The sequence below is a fragment of the Carettochelys insculpta genome, chromosome 1 (genome assembly GCF_033958435.1).
Source record: "Carettochelys insculpta isolate YL-2023 chromosome 1, ASM3395843v1, whole genome shotgun sequence".
NCBI lineage: Eukaryota > Metazoa > Chordata > Testudines > Carettochelyidae > Carettochelys > Carettochelys insculpta.
This window is the reverse complement of record NC_134137.1, coordinates 201518937-201535680: the sequence shown is the minus strand read 5'-3', so window position 1 is coordinate 201535680 and position 16744 is coordinate 201518937. Positions and strand designations below refer to the sequence as shown.

The 16744-nt window shown below is 38.8% G+C and overlaps 1 protein-coding gene and 1 long non-coding RNA gene across 3 annotated transcripts in view; one reads left to right on the top strand and one right to left on the bottom strand.

Annotated features, from left to right (window-relative positions):
- The first annotated feature begins 2248 nt into the window (after nucleotides 1-2248).
- Nucleotides 2249-8796, top strand: LOC142014725 (uncharacterized). The gene is made up of 3 exons (XR_012646027.1): nucleotides 2249-2386; nucleotides 5337-5391; nucleotides 7801-8796. It is a non-coding gene; the product is annotated as an uncharacterized LOC142014725 (long non-coding RNA).
- Nucleotides 5391-16744, bottom strand: part of CADM2 (cell adhesion molecule 2) — a 1036826-nt gene continuing 1025472 nt past the window's right edge. For both annotated transcript variants that reach the window (XM_074997734.1, XM_074997742.1), the window contains 2 exons: nucleotides 7785-7910; nucleotides 5391-6313 (listed from right to left, as the gene is read on the bottom strand). In XM_074997734.1, the coding sequence (XP_074853835.1) occupies nucleotides 6195-6313; nucleotides 7785-7910 (245 nt within the window). In that variant the 3' untranslated portion in view covers nucleotides 5391-6194. The remainder of the gene's footprint in view (nucleotides 6314-7784; nucleotides 7911-16744) is intronic.

Genomic DNA, 16744 nt, shown 5'->3' with positions numbered 1-16744 from the left:
CGCCTTTTACCTCCACTAGAGGCTGCTGTATTTCCTGATTGAATATCTGTATTCCAAATGTACATTGAAGATATGTTTCAATAAATAACAAGTTAGAATAGCCTGATAGCACTTGTATTACTGATGTAATGCAAAAACTTGCATCCATTTTAGAAGCCTACATTCTTGGTTAGTGAAAGTATTTGTGTTCAGTTGAATTGTAGAATATTTGTCTCTCTACTTAATGAACATTGGTATGGTATAATGATGCATTTTTAAACTTTATGGGGTGCAGCTTCAGTCAGTGTCAGCCTATACTAAAGGAGATAGAGTTAATCTGTGACTCTGTGCTGCAGTTTTTTTCAGTGTTACTAATTTGGACATTCTGATATCTAAGTAAGTAATGTTGGAAAATTACATTCACACTGCCTCAGCATTGTGGAAAGAAGTGTTCTCATTTACAGTTTATGGCCACAGCAGTGCAAAAGGAGCCTTCATGTCAGCTGATGATAGCTGTGTTTTGTTCACATACATTCCTTTTCAACCAGGGGAATCGGCATTAGTCATTTGTAGAGTTGAAGTAATTATTTTGAGGAAAAAGCCCTCCTACCTTGAATTATCCTGCCTGGCTGTGTGAACACTTTGAGTTGGCCCCTGCCCCTGCTGAAAAAGGGGTTTTCCTGAATGGGAAAAAGAAAAAAAGTGTAGACAAGCCCTCAGATACAGCAACTGAGCATATGGCCCTATATCCACAGCACCACAGAAGGGGCTACCCAACAGAAGATAGAGGAACTTACATAAAAATACAGGAATGCAGCCGCATTGTTTTCAGTATGAACAGGAAAGCTTAATTATCCCTTATACAGACTAACTCTAAGACCTAGTATGATTTTTAAATGTACAAAGACACTTCATAGGTGGTATTTAAAGTGAGAGGCAGTTTAAACCCATGTTTTCAATTCCTGTTTTTCATCTACCTGGAGTTGTTCAATGTTTATAAATCATATTATGTGCAAGAACAAAGAAATGTAGAAATGGCATTCACCAAAGCAGCGGCGCGGATCCTTTGGCCTGTGGACTGCACCCAGTTCATCATGGTAAGTAGATGGTGGGCTACGAGATGGTTTATCTGAACATCAGTAGGCATGTCTACTCCACGCAGCTCCCAGTGGCTGGGAATGGCAAACAGTGGCCACTGGGAGCTCCAGGGTTCCATGCCTCAGACTCTCAGGTAAACAAACCATCTCTTGTTCCACCAGCAGCTAACCCTGACAAACCGAGTATGGCTGGTGTGCTGTGGGCTCTTCACACCTGTACTAAAGTTTCACAATATTACATGTAACAATATTCATTTTCTTCTTTTGCTGTGACATGTTCTCTCACTACTTCCAGTGGATTACTTTTTGGAAGGCAATGACAGAAAACAGTGAGAAGAAAAATATCAGTGATACGAAACTGATGGTTTAAAAAAAAACTTAACTTTATCATTACAGGCTTCCTTTATACTTTGATGGAAGCAATTATACTCCCAATGTAAGAATACCTGACAGTACTGTGAAAGAAACGGTGAACATTCCAGATGAGGTGATTAAACAAAATAGAGGTTAGGATAATGCAGTTCTCCATTTCTCTCTCTCTGCTGTTCAGTCTAAAATACCAGGCAGTACACTTCAGTATCTTAGCATGCTAGATTCCCCCCAAGAAGTCAAAAAGAACAGCCTTGTTCTCTGGAGTCAAAAAGAGATTACAGCAGTGTTGCCAACTTTGCAGTATTCTGGTAGAGAAGGCATTAGTGGAACTGAATTCTTACTTTGTCCTAAAAGAGTATTTCAATGCATTCTAATAGAACCTAAATAGTAACAGAGCGGAGACAGAGCTAGAGGTGTGGGAGGACAGAGATGCATTATTCTGAATTAAATTTCATTGCAAGTAGAGGAATTAAGCATATTGCATTAAGCATGACTCTTGCATGTATATAGTTAATTACTTTAAGGTTGTTTTTTTTCTTCCCCTCTTTTAAAATAGTCAAAATGCATATTGTAATTACATGGGTTTCCAATACCATACAGAGGAAGTACAAGATACTTACATGTAAGTACACTGTAGTTACCTATATTTTTGCATAGTTTTTAGTGTGTACTTTGTGCCACTTAATAAAAAGCATTACTCAGTTGTTTCTGTTAGCAGCTGATTCAAATTGAAGTAGCTAATTTTTTTTTGTTTGTCCATCAGATTACCATTTTGGAAGAATGAGGAGACTGGACACTTGTAGTAATCTAGGCAGGCGGTGAGAAGAGATGTGGCATGAGCATGAAATTGTACATCACCTCCTTATTAAAGAAATGGAATGTCATATTCATGGTATTAATTTAATAAATTTACCTTTATTTTGGATAGATTAGTAAAGGTAAGAATTCCATTTTCCTTTTGGTAACACTTTACAATAAGTGGCACTAAATTACACTATAACTGCTATGTTACATGGAAGTACATGTAACTACACTGTAACTGTCAAAATAGCTACTGTACATGTGCGTACATGGTAAATTCAGTGCTGTTTACAATCAATTGAATTACATAATTACAGATGATCCTTTCCTTTCTTTTCATTGAGATAGTTTATATATATACTTTGCTATAATGAAAATACACATGAACTTCCATGTATTTAGAAAAGTTACTTTTCTTCATGTATTGTTTAAAGAGGAAGTCTCAGTGCAAGAAATGTGAAGACATTTTTAAGTGTTCTAGTTTAAATTCGGATCCTCAACTTAAATATCAGGTTCCTTAAACTGCTTCTTGGATTCTCTGATGACACAAAACATAATGGAAAGATGCATCCATTTGCCTGTGAGGCCATGTGCCTGTCTAAGTAATGATTATGTTTCTCAAAGCATTAAAAAGTAGTAACATGGTTCTGCATTTGAAAGTTAAAAATAATCATCGGACATTGTAAATGGGCAGTACTTAGCTACCTTGTCTTGAGTAAATTACATTGCATGTGTTTGCAAGTGTGGATGTCTTACTAACATTCTAACTGATACGGTTCCCATTCGGAGCTTTCATTTTACTTATTTATCAGATTTCTTGAGAATATCATGGTCTCTGAATGGGATCCTTCTGTATAAAGGAGGGAGACAATGTGTTTTATCCGTCAAGTGCTATACTTAGCTGCAAGTGGTCCATAGTGTTGCTTACAAAGGGAATGGCACTTCATTGCCTTACAACCACTGAAGTCATTTGAACATATGGATGAAAATAACTACTTGATTTGTCAGCTCATGTACACTGCTGGTAGCGTTTTACACCCACTTTGCATAAACGAAATCATAAGATGCAAGACCATGGAAAAACAGAAATCTATTGAAAATGAACACACATTAAGATCTTTAACTAAAACCCAACCAATGTAATTTAACAGTCCAGTTTATTTCTGGTTTGTTTTTTTTAAATTTTTCAATGCTGTTTTTACACTACACTGACAAGGCAGTGGCTTTGAGTGGTGACATCTAAAGGTGCTCATATGTTTGAAAGTCTCACTTGACATCATGGTAAATAATGATTTAAGCAACAACGATTCTACAATTCAAGCAAAATGCAACTAAGAGAGAATGTAGAAAGGTGTAAAAGCAGCATTGATGAACAGTTCCACTTCAGTATAAGAGCCACTGATCCAGCAAAACACTTAGGCTGATCTACACATGCCCTTTCCTCCAGAAGTGGCATGGTAATGAGCAGCCCGGAAGATGCTAATGAGGGGCAGATGTAAATCTCCCAAGCCTCATTAGCATATGGCCACATGATTCGGAGTCTGGAAGCGCCCTCTTCCTCAATAGGGGCACGTGTAGATGCAGCTTCTATTTTTAAGCATATGAGTAGTTCCACGGAATTAGGTGGAACGTTTCACGTCTGTTGGCTTAAGCCTTCAGTACTTAATCAGACTGAGATTCACCAGTATTGTAATGCAGTTAATGCAATATACTGTTATGACAAGAACCTTTCTGTTCTGATGCTAAATTGTTTCCTTTGCCAACCTCTGAAAAGTGTATGCTTTGAAAGACATGAATATCTTGTAAACCTAATCTAGTTTCAGTGTGTCTAGTAGCACCTACCTGGTTCTCTCAAACTACCATACTATATTAACATATTATTGCATTTTTCCACAGATGGAATGGAGTGAACTGTAAAAACAAGCATGCAATCACATCAATGCAGACTTATTTCTTTAAAATGTCATACTGTATATGATTTATTATGTTAACACTCAACCACATCATATTATTTATGTTTTGTATATTTTGAAAAAGTGCTGCTTGATCAACATTGCCCTCTTTTTCTTTGAAATTAACAAGATAAATGTTTCAACAAAAAGAAAACAATTAAAATACTATATTGTCCTTAACAGGTTTATAGTCTTCCGATAAATAATCAGACACAGCACCTTTATCTTCCATTTTATCTTAATACATGATGATCTATTCAGATTTTCCCTCCCCCCACATAAAAATAAATCCCAAGAGATGATCCTTTACAGTAAGCCATCATGCTTTTAGACATCACAAGTATAGCAACCATATAGAAATATTGTTTTTCAAAGGTGCAACACTTGGGAGAGGGAGATGAACTCCACAGTATACAGATTTTCTTTCTCCAGTATAGAATCATTACCGAGAGTTGATCTGGCACCATTTTTATTTCAGTGGAAGAGGAAATAAGCCATTGGGCTTATCATGTTTTGTTGTCATATTTAAGAACATGAGACTTTCACCATGGAGCTAAAAGCATTGGCAGAGATTCTCTATCATTCACTGTGACATAAGTTTTTACCCCACAAAATGCATAGACAGGAATTTAATATAAAGAATTAGTCCATATACTGTATACACAAAACATGTATCATTTTCTTTTTTTTTTCTTTTTTTTTTTTCTTTTTTCTTTTTTTTTTTTTTTTTTGGCAAACCAACACATATAAGCAGCTGTGGAACTGCCAAATTAAAATCTGAGAATTTAGCAACATAATGGTATTTTTAAGGATATTAATCAGATGTGGTTGTAATTCAAAACCTGAGGCTGTGCGCGGGGTGTTAGCTTAAAACTACCTTTCCATATAACATTGTGCTTCCATTGTATAACAAAGAAAAATTAACAAGAACTAGAAAAGTTTGCTGCTGAACAGTGCTAGGACATACAGACAAAATACTAATACATGTTATCTATTCTGAATATTATTTGTCATATCTAAAGGGACATAATGGACATTAGAAAATGCTTACTTGTGACTGACTTAGCTATAGCCAAAAAAGTTAAATATGTATCAAATAATGTTTACTTGGATTTATTATATGCATTATATACAGATAGGACAATGCCTTGCAGTTGTGCCCTGTGAACACTTCAAATCTGAATAGCCAGGTGAGTCCATATGAAGCAAATAAATTATTAAAATCAAAATTATAGAAACATATCTAATCTTGTGATCCCAAAAAGCAGTAAAAGGGCTGAATAAATTTGTTTCAGAATGAAGCTACAATTATCTAACTCAGCAGAATCTGTATAGATATACAGTATGATAGAATTACTACCCAAGCATGGAATTAGTATCAAGATGCCATTTTTACAATGTATTGATACTCCTTTTCCACCTAACCAAACATACAAGAAACTATGCTATAATGTTTTCTGTTTCTGGTTCCTAGGGGATATGTTTCAAAAGCAGGTTGCCTTTGAATTATAGACATGTATAAAACATTCTTTGTAAACGCTAATCTTAGATTTAATGTTATATGTAAATACATTAGTTCCTTACCGAATAATATTTGTTATGAGAATCATCCAATGACATACTGATAAGGACCACGGTAAAAGAAAACTGGAAAATAAGAAAGCTATATAACATTTAAAAATGTAGAAAACTCAATAACATGATTTAAAATGAAGATTAGCACTGTTAAGGCTGTATATTCAAGCACTGTATGTTAAGAGAGCAATGGATATGAATTTTAGGCAACAAGAAATGTCCTGCATTGTGGATGGTACTGTAATTAAAGAATGATGCTGTCAACAACTGATTGTTGGCATAAACTGGCTACTTGTATAGCATGTATGTAGGTTAATAAAGTTTGCAGAAGATGGCAGAAATGAATTCTGAAAGATGATAGCCAGTTTTCTCCAGCAGTCAGCCTGATAGGTAAAATTCAGAGAATCTACGTCTGCATCTAAATGAAGTACTCCTTTTTCTCTTCTGCATTGACTTGGCTGCCTTCTGCATTGATAATGGCTGTGTCAGCATCAGGTGCATCTTCAGCTCCTTTAGCTTCATTTGTTAAATATGTTCCTATGGAAATCATTACAATAAAAAACAGTAATTTTACTGTAGATTCTTTTATGGACAGAAGATCCAACTGCTTTAATGAATGGAGTGATGCAGAACAGAACTTGATACACAATTTTAGTATTATCTGTACTGGTACATATAACATTCTAATTTCAGCAAGCAGTAATTACGGTACGCAACACTTGTGCCATATGCACATACATTTGCTCATATCCATGGCACAAAAATGTTATAAAATGTTCCAAACCATATTTTTTTCTATCTCAAAAGTCATGAAGCACACAGTAGTTTAAATTAATCACTGTGTTTTATATGTATAAGAAAATTAACTTTGGCTGAGATTTCATTAAACACACATTTTTGAAAAATGACTTCTAATTATTTTTGCATTCTCACACTGATATAGGCCATTTTTTGTATCTGCTCTTTAATTCCACAGACTGGGATAATTTAAGATTCCCTAGAAGTGAAAATCTGAAATAGCTGCATTAAGTTAACCCATTCACTTTACGTTGCTCTGCTAAGCAGCCTAAGAGCAAAATATTAATAGTATGCAACAAGCAATTTTCACTTTGTGAAAAGTGATATTTACAATGGCATGACTCATCTGTTTTCAGCCAAGAAGTAGAGCAAAGGTTACATATTTTCACTGGACTAATTAGAACTTTGTAATTTTTCCACACTGCTCTATTCAAATTAAAAAAAAAAAAATCAGCTTGTAGTTACAGCTTGTAGTCTTCACATGACTCCCCTGTAAAGAATTAGATTTAATAATAGTAACACATTTTGAGAAGGAAGGTAAACTAAGGTTATCTACTACATAACCAGCCCTTCAGACATTAAGGAATAATTAATGTTTTTGTTTTTTTAACAATACCAGGATTGAATTCTATAATCTGTTCGGTTTTACTCAGATATGCCTCCCATTGACTTTAATGGAAGTTTTCTCCTCAGTAAGCTTAGTGTAAAAATGGAGTCAGGTTTTAGGGGTGAAATCTTGGCTCCACTGGAGGAAACTGAAACCTCATGATGACTTCAGTTGGATCAGGATTTCACCCTGATATTCAGCACAAGCTATTAAATGTGTATTTAAAGATTTATCATGATTTCTGATTGTTAAATCCTCATTCACTGCCATCTATATTCTGCTGAATTAATATACTATTAAAAAGAAGGACATGTAACTGAGTGCTTAGAGCACAGTTTGTGCTAAATCACTTTTAGCTACTGACCCACTACATGACCTTAAGCAAGTTGCTCAAATTCTTTTTGCTTCAATTAATGCAACTGCAAAATTGGGTAAAAACGCAGGACCTCAGTGAAAACCAGATGCTGCTTCTGAGCCTGAGTTTTCCCAGGCAAGTGGAAATCTAAGGGGGAGGGGAGGAGAGGAGAGTGTTTAAGGTGAAAGTCATCATAGGGGGAAGTATAGCTGCAAAAGATGATTGCACTGTGATTAAATCTGTCCTACCTTTATGTCTTGCCAGATATCGTCCAAGCAGAATTATAGAACATAACGTGACAAACACAACTACAGCCACTATTCCTCCTATGAGGGCATGGTCAGGTCCAGTCTGTCCAGCCAAAGCATTTGGGTCTAGGGGAAAAAAAGAAAAACAAAAGTTGTCCTGATCAGAGGAGAACTGATATGAAAATGCAAAGCATCAAGTTTATACTGCTCATTCTGAAAATAGGGCATTTCCCTATTTAATATTCAGGGACGTTTATTCCATCCCACCTTTACTGCTTCTGTGTTATCAACTGCATAACAGTGCATGTATTCCCAGACTGTTAAAGCCCTGAGGATATCACAGTTATGAAAAAATATTACCTTATTCTTGCTTGGCAGAGGTTATTAAATGGAAAAGGTTTCTGGTTTTGTCCTAGTTGTTTTACAACTGAAAATCTGGCTATAGCTATTGATAGACGAAAAAGCAAGGAATTGAGAATTGGGGATCAGATAACATCAGCAGAATACTGTCTGCATAATACATAATTTATGACTGAAACTCAGTGGGGATCCCTCACATAGCCTCTTCTTGTCATTCTTATCCAACTGCACCAGAGGGGGAGGAAAAAAATAAAAGATAAAGTGCAGACATTACATGTTCCTTTGCAGATGGCTGAGTTTGCAGGAATGTTGTCTGACAAATGGATCATGTAGCCCATCGTTCACTCTCACTCTCAAATGCTGATTTGTGAAATTACGACAGTTAGCCAATTAACACTGACATTAGTAAATGCCAATAGATTTAACAATATATTACCAGTTTCATTTCATTCACTGTGTACATAATATTAGGATTATTTTCAGATATAAGTTTTTTTTATGTTGGTCATTTATCTGTTAGTGAGCCTGGTGCATTACAGAAGGCTCTGAAGAGGCAATCATGGAAAATGATACTGCTTAAGGGTCAGTAATTCCCCAGTGCTTTTGCAGAGTGAACTGGTGACCTTAGAGTATTTCATCTGAAATCTGCTGGGGACAGGGAGTCAATCCTATGGTATCATCGTAAGATTTCTTCTTTTTCTTATTTTTTTTTAAATGAAAAAATTACCTCAGACAAACTAATAGCAAATCTCTGAAGACTGGGGGGTTTTGGTATTAGCATGCTCACTCTGTAGTAATCAGTTTGCACACACACTGTTTCAAGGCCATTTCCCTTTTTGACATTGTGTATATTCTACAAATAGTTTGCAAAAGATGTAACAGAGAAAGATGGCAATCCCATAAACAGAAAAAAGAGCAAACCAATTAACTCTGAGTGGGAAGAGCTGCAGATAACGTATTGGAAATGTGATGTGCTCGTTTGGGTTTTTTCTGATTTTTTTTTTCAATTACTACTCATAAAAATAGTAAATACAGAAAGATAAGACATACTGCTTGCATAGGTTGCTGCCTTCTTCAAAGTGTACAAATAGCCAACAAAATTTTGCAATTAGACAGTTAACAGCTCATCAGAGCTGCAAAACCAGATCATGAAAAGTCAGACAAATTATGCTGACAAAACGTTAGGGTGAGGGTAACAATAAGAGTAAATAGAACAATGTCATACACAAATAGGTGAAAAAGGGCAGGGGGAAAAAGGTGAACTGCAGTGGAAGTCTTGTCTTATTTGAACACAGCGTCTGACAAAATGGCCGGGCCCCTCGGCAAGGTGAGGGGAGGAGGTTCTGTGCTTTCAGAAGGGGCGGAACCTTTCATGGAGGGGTTGGAAGTAGAGCTAACCTTTTCCGCTAGCCCTTCAGCATTGCCCAAAACATGCTGCCCCAGGCTCTGGCCATTATTTAAAGGGCCTGAGGCAACTGTGTCAGTGGCAGCCCTGGGCCCTTTTGCATTACTGGACCCTGGGCAGTTGCTTCTCCCGTGGCATGTCGGATCTGCACTATGTCAGCATTCTTTTTCCAAGTGGCTCAAGAACCAGGATCCAGATTACTTCAAATTCATGTAATTGCTCTTTACAGCAAGAAGACACTCTTGTTACTAACTCAGACAAGTCCAAATACCACCACTGTATGATGGGATTCAACTTACTCCATTATTATTTGCAAATTTATATGATTGGTAATCCTTGCTACCCTCAGTAATCAAAGTAACTGTGGTGGAATTTGCATAGCAAATGCAAAACCTAGGATAAAATGTTCACTCATAGCCAGATGTTTCCACAGCTGCTCGACTTCAAAATAGTTCTGTATCGGATGCATCAAGTTCCCCCCCGTTTTTTTTTTAGAGCACCAACAAAGTCAGAAAACAAGGTTCCCTATCTTGTACAACTTGTGTGGTTTCCTGTACCTTTGGAATAGAATTTCTGGTTTTTGCATGGCCTGAAATCTACAGTAGCATTTTTACCAATCCTCTGGGGTTCTTTTGAATGTTTATGCCCCTTCTTGTGTTTTCCCAAAGGACTCCAGATGAACATATTTCTGTGATAATGGAATGAATGTGAGACTTCAATGTAGATGAAGCTCCTGAACAGGAGTTAGCTCCAAAAAAAATATGATGATGCTCCTGAACAGGAGTTAGCTCCAAAAAAAATATGGGTTTTATGTGTGTGTCTATAAACTGGTAACATACTGAAAAGTTTCCAAAATTTTCTGATGCATAGCAGCATGAGGTCTGCTATCATCCCTCCCTGGCTCTTTTCCCAACTGTTAAAGCTGGAGACACGGCTTGTCCACTTGCTATTGATGTTTTCCACACCCAGTTGCTTCTCCTGCTGCCGAGAGGATGTAAGGTCAAGTTGCCACAGCCAGGGGTATGAATCCTACAGAAAGAACTAGCTGGAAGTCTTCAAGCCCACGGCATCTGACTCCCCCACCTTTTCAGCAGAAGTTCCTAAGAGAGTAACCACCACAGTGGCATTCAAGCCAAGTATGGAAAATAAGCAAAAGTGGACCTCACTTCCTTTTGCTAACTTAAAGATCACTCTCATCTCTATCCCCTTCTCATCATGAAGGGAATGGAAGGGAAGGAAGTAGAGCTATCCTTCCCCGTGAGCAAGGCTGTGCCTTTGTCTCTTGCTTCTTGCAACTGGACTGAATTCCAAAGGAAGTACCAAGGAGCCTCCACTGAAGGAACAGGAAAGGTCCATTGGTATTTTCCAAAGACCTCTCTAACCCTACTTCAGGTTGCTGAAAAGTGCCTGTTTACTCCTTGTGGTCACAAAGCTGCCATGGTCTGCTGGTGATCAGCAGTAGCCAAAAGGAAAGCAACACCATTGGGAATAAGAGGGATCACCGATTGTCCAGTGCTTCCATGAGTGCTAGACCAGCAGGAGATGCGATTGTTGCATTAGGCCAGGAGTGACATGTTTATCTGTGGTATTCACCAAGGCATAAACCTAGTTTAGCTACTGGCAGCTAAATAAGACAGGATAGAATTTATTTTATAAGGGACCATCAAGCACCCTTATGATTATAGACATAAACCAGTATCTAACCACCAGGAGTTAGAAAGATGCTTCCCCTGGAAGTAATTCTTTCATTGCCAACCATGTAGTTTCTTGTACCTTCCTTGGAAACTCGTAGAAACCCTTAAAGTTGGGGTATTTGGCTAGACACACCCCTGACCTAATCCAGCACAGCAGTGCCTGATTCCTTTTTGGACTAGGAGGTTCTACTATTTTTGTGTACTGACTCTTGAGTTTTTAAAGTCATTTCAACCATTTGTTTTATACAAAAAACTATATGGCACCTATTTTGTCTTATCATAATGTGGGCACTTAATTTTTACCACTATGAATAATTATTGGCATATACAAGCAAGACTGTCTCAGAAGCAGTGAACTGTAGTGAACTCTTTTAGTGAACTGTATCAAATAAGCAAAACATTACATGATCCATGTTTATATTTTATCACCAATATTATAACAAAACTTTTGATAATACAAAAAATTTACCCACAAAAAATGTCATTTTGAGGGACCATAGGTTTTTCTGGCAGGTAATACTCTACATAAAATAATGCTGTAAATTGGAAACCAGTCTATAAACTAGGAAATAATGTTGTTTAAAATTTTAAAAAACTGTGTATTATATATTTTTTTTGCAGTTTGTAACATGAGCACATTCCTTCGAGTGAATTACAGCCTTGAGTTCACTTTGGGCTAACCCATTATCTTACATGTAATTTACTATTGCCAGAATCTTACAAGAACTGCTTCTACAGTGCAGAAACATTAGGGCACATACATTATCTCAAGGTTTTGTGAGGATTTATGTTTTTAACTGCCATTAATACTGGTGAATGTGATGTGTATATCTGGGTAGCAAGCTAAGGAAAAATTCCACAATCTGCAGGCCAAAAATGCAGTTCTGTTCAGAGAATCTTCAGGTTTTCCATTGAAATTATTAATAGAATTGTCCCACTGAAATATATGTGCCTAAGGAGATGAATATGGAATTAGAATTATCCAATAATTTCTTTTGGATACCACAGATAGCTAATTCAAAATTCTGCTCATTATCATTCTAGCATAGTTTGTTCCATTTAAGTACCTAAGGAATTTCGGTGTACTAACACAATACAACTAAACATGAGTCCTATGTTGTAATATTCACATTCAGAACTTCTGAATCAGAGCAGATCTTACTCATTCAAGCATCAGCTTCTCATCCTTTTTCTTTACACTTTGATGGGATGAAAGAACCACCTTAACACCAAATTGCTTTAAAAAATAAATTCTGAATTCAGTGGATTCATTTGATCTTCCTCTTTGAGGCCTGTTCAACACACTGAGTGTGGATACTGTAAAAATCACATCTGTCCAGCTTTTGAGGATTCTCTGCTTATTGTCGGTAGCCTCCCCATCTCACTGATCCCAGCCTCCATACATGAAATGCATATGTGAGAAAAAAGTGGATCACTCTCAAAAGTTCATGAGATGAGGGTGGGACATGATAGCTGCGTCTACACGTGCACGCTACTTCGAAGTAGCGGCACCAACTTCGACGTTAGGCGGCGAGACGTTGAAGTCGCTAACCTCATGAGGAGATAGGAATAGCGCCCTACTTCGACGTTCAACGTCGAAGTAGGGACCGTGTAGACGATCCGCGTCCCGCAACGTCGAAATTGCTTGGTCCTCCATGGCGGCCATCAGCTGGGGGGTTGAGAGATGCTCTCTCTCCAGCCCCTGCGGGGCTCTATGGTCACCGTGGGCAGCAGCCCTTAGCCCAGGGCTTCTGGCTGCTGCTGTGGCAGCTGGGGATCTATGCTGCATGCACAGGGTCTGCAACCAGTTGTCAGCTCTGTGTATCTTGTGTTGTTTAGCGCAACTGTGTCTGGGAGGGGCCCTTTAAGGGAGCGGCTTGCTGTTGAGTCCACCCTGTGACCCTGTCTGCAGCTGTGCCTGGCATCCCTATTTCGATGTGTGCTACTTTGACGTGTAGACGTTCCCTCGCTGCGCCTATTTCGATGTTGGGCTGAGCAACGTCGAAGTTGAACATCGACGTTGCTGGCCCTGGAGGACGTGTAGACGTTATTCATCGAAATAGACTATTTCGATGTCGCAACATCGAAATAAGCTATTTCGATGTTGGCTGCACGTGTAGACGTAGCCGATGATATCACAGATCTATGTACAACCCAAAATGTACTTTGTATTAGAGGGGTAGCCATGTTAGCCTGTGTCTGCAAAAACAATGCGAAGGCCTGGAGCACTATATAGGAAATTTATATATATATATATATATATATATGGAGCATAAGCCTTTGTGGGCAAAGACACACCTTGTCAGATGCATACTCTGTGTTCTGATGTGAATCTTACAGGAGTGAAATTTATTAAAAATACCTTAGGTACCAAGAGTATTGACAATCCAGAAGGCAACATTGACATTGGCTGTCTAGAGCTGTGTCTACACGTGCACGCTACTTCGAAGTAGCGGCACTAACTTCAAAATAGCGCCCGTCATGGCTACACATGTTGGGCACGATTTCGATGTTAACATCGACTTTAGGCGGCGAGACGTCGAAGCCGCTAACCCCATGAAGGGATGGGAATAGCGCCCTACTTCGACGTTCAACGTCGAAGTAGGGACCGTGTAGTAGTTGCGCGTCCCACAACTTCGAAATAGCAGGGTCCGCCATGGCGGCCATCAGCTGAGGGGTTGAGAGACGCTCTCTCTCCAGCCCCTGCGGGGCTCTATGGTCACTGTGTGCAGCAGCCCTTAGCCCAGGGCTTCTGGCTGCTGCTGCCGCAGCTGGGGATCCATGCTGCATGCACAGGGTCTGCAACCAGTTGTCGGCTCTGTGTATCTTGTGTTGTTTAGTGCAACTGTGTCTGGGAGGGGCCTTTAAGGGAGCGGCTTGCTGTTGAGTCTGCCCTGTGACCCTGTCTGCAGCTGTGCCTGGCACCCTTATTTCGATGTGTGCTACTTTGGCGTGTAGACGTTCCCTCGCAGCGCCTGTTTCGATGTGGTGCTGCGCAACGTCAATGTTGAACATCGACGTTGCCAGCCCTGGAGGACGTGTAGACTTTATTCATCGAAATAGCGTATTTCGATGTCGCCACATCAAAATAGGCTACTTCAATGTAGGCTTCACATGTAGACGTAGCCCTTGAGGCACATCTCAAGAGGTAGCAGAAAGGGTTAAAAAAAAAAAAAGAGGTTTGGGAACAGGTTTCAAAAATTTTTTTTTTTTCCACATTTCTCTGAAGTGGTTGTGTCAGGCTGTGTGGAGAGGTGTATGCCTTAATCTGCAACAGCTCAGGGCTGTAGCACTTGGTCCGGGGCAGGTTCTCTTCTAGGTGAAAGGGAAAGAAGATTGATTTCTGGAGAGGAGCAATCAGGGTGCTACTTGGTACTGGCTTTAATGGAGAAAACAAGATGTACTCAAGGGGTTGATTTTTGGTACCCAAAAGTCAGTTCCTGGTGGTGTGGTCACGTGCCCTGGTTGAGTGATAGCAGCTAATATTTATAACCTGGCTGAAACATTTACTAGAAATCTCAGCTTTTCCACAGTCCATTTTCTTTCTTGATGAGCCATGAGTACCACGTAGCCTCATGACTGTGGGATCTGGAACACTGCATGTTTTCCAGAGTAAGCAGAGTTGAAATAGAGATCCATACTCACTATCTATATCTTCAGATACAAAAATGTTGCATACAAAGAAACTAATTTTGTCCAGTAAATCATAACTTTCTACAATGACACCTCACATGACTTGTCTCAGACAAACGAACGCATAAATATATCATCATATTATAGTCATACTACTATGAAGAATATGGGGTGCAGTGTCACACCAGTTAGGAGGAAATTTTGAGACAGAAACTTGCCTGGAATGTTAGAAGGGACATGGCTGACCTGAGATGTGCTGCCAGGCATATTCTTTGTATATCTGATTTCTTTTGGTATCTGTGGTGGGGAGCCAGATTAATTAGGCAAAAAAGTGTATCAAGAGGAAATGAACTGTTGTGATGATTACTTTAAGACATTTCAGTTGTATTTATAATGCCGCCCCGTTTGTTCCAGACAGAAGGGGGACAGCTTTCTGATATGAAAGTTAACTTACTGGTGTGTTGAGAATGCCAACTAAAGATGTAGATAGTAGCATCTACTTTCAGTCACTGCAAGATGCTAGCTAGTTTGGGTGGTTGTAAGGCATCAGAATGGGGGCGACCGAAGCACCCAGTCCAAATGTGATCAGTAAGCACAGGTATCGAATGATCCCTGGAAGAGGAAACAGGATTGCTCATAACTCTGTACTGGGATCAAGTTTGGAATGGTTGCTGAACAGGAACTCAGTTCAGGGGACCCAGATACCAGCACATTGTACAGGCACTATTGAGGGAAAAGGGAAAACTTCTCTATCATTTAACTTGAAAGGGCTATCTGCTTAAAACGTCCAGATTTTGGGATTCAATAAAGCTGTGGTCTGTTATCATCCAACTTTGAATTTAAAATGTTCGAAGATGAAAAAAATGTAGTACTTTAAAGTCTATATTGGCTGTATTGTAACAGTTTATCATCAACTATAGGTAAGCCAGGTAGAAAAGAGCTTATTTTTAAATCTCAGAAACCCCTAAAGAATCTAAAGCCTTTCTTATTATTGCAGCAGCATATTTAGCCTTTAAATATTTTTCATATTGCTTTACACACATACAAACACATGCTGCTTTCCTCGATAAGAAAAATTCATATTGTAGCAGAATAAAGGATGAATGTTCAAGATGCGGTGTCAGTACTTCAAGGAGTCACATTTATAACTCCTGTTGAGAGTTGTTTGTGATGTAAATAATATGAGATATCCTTAACTGGAGAAAAATGATTTCTTCTGATATGTAGTCATTAATATGTGGGTTTTACCAGCGGTAAATAAAAATATCCATCTTTCTGAAGTTTTATTACACCCATTTTTTTTCAGGGGATGAGAACTTTGTGAAGGGGATATGTCAGAAATTAGACTCAAATACAAATTCCAAAGCTCCTTACAGGTGGCATGTCCAGTGTGTGCTCATTCACTCATTTTATGCAAATGACAAAGCATGCTATATAGACAGAGGCCTGTATGGTTTTCTAAAATATCCAGTTTCTGGTCGGGAACACATTTTTCACTAATTAGAGCACATAACATAGCTTTACTGTTAACATTGGATTTGAACCCTTCAGCAGAGCCATCTCAGCTACGTCTACACTACAGCTCTCTTGCAAAATGCAAATATTTGAATGATCCCATTGAAAAGAGTGCATCCACACACAATTAGTGGATTGAGCTCACAAGCCACTTTTTTTGAAAGACGCATCAGCTCTTCCAAAACAGCGGGTCCATACAGGCACTCTTTCGAAAGACCTGAAGGGGAAATGCCATGGACAGGGTCATATGGCTCACAAGTCCAGCAGGTGGAAATGGGCATGAGTGCTGGGGGCTGGGAATCCCCCCTGAAGCCCTCATGAGACTGCATGCCTTTCCTGACACGTAGGTCATG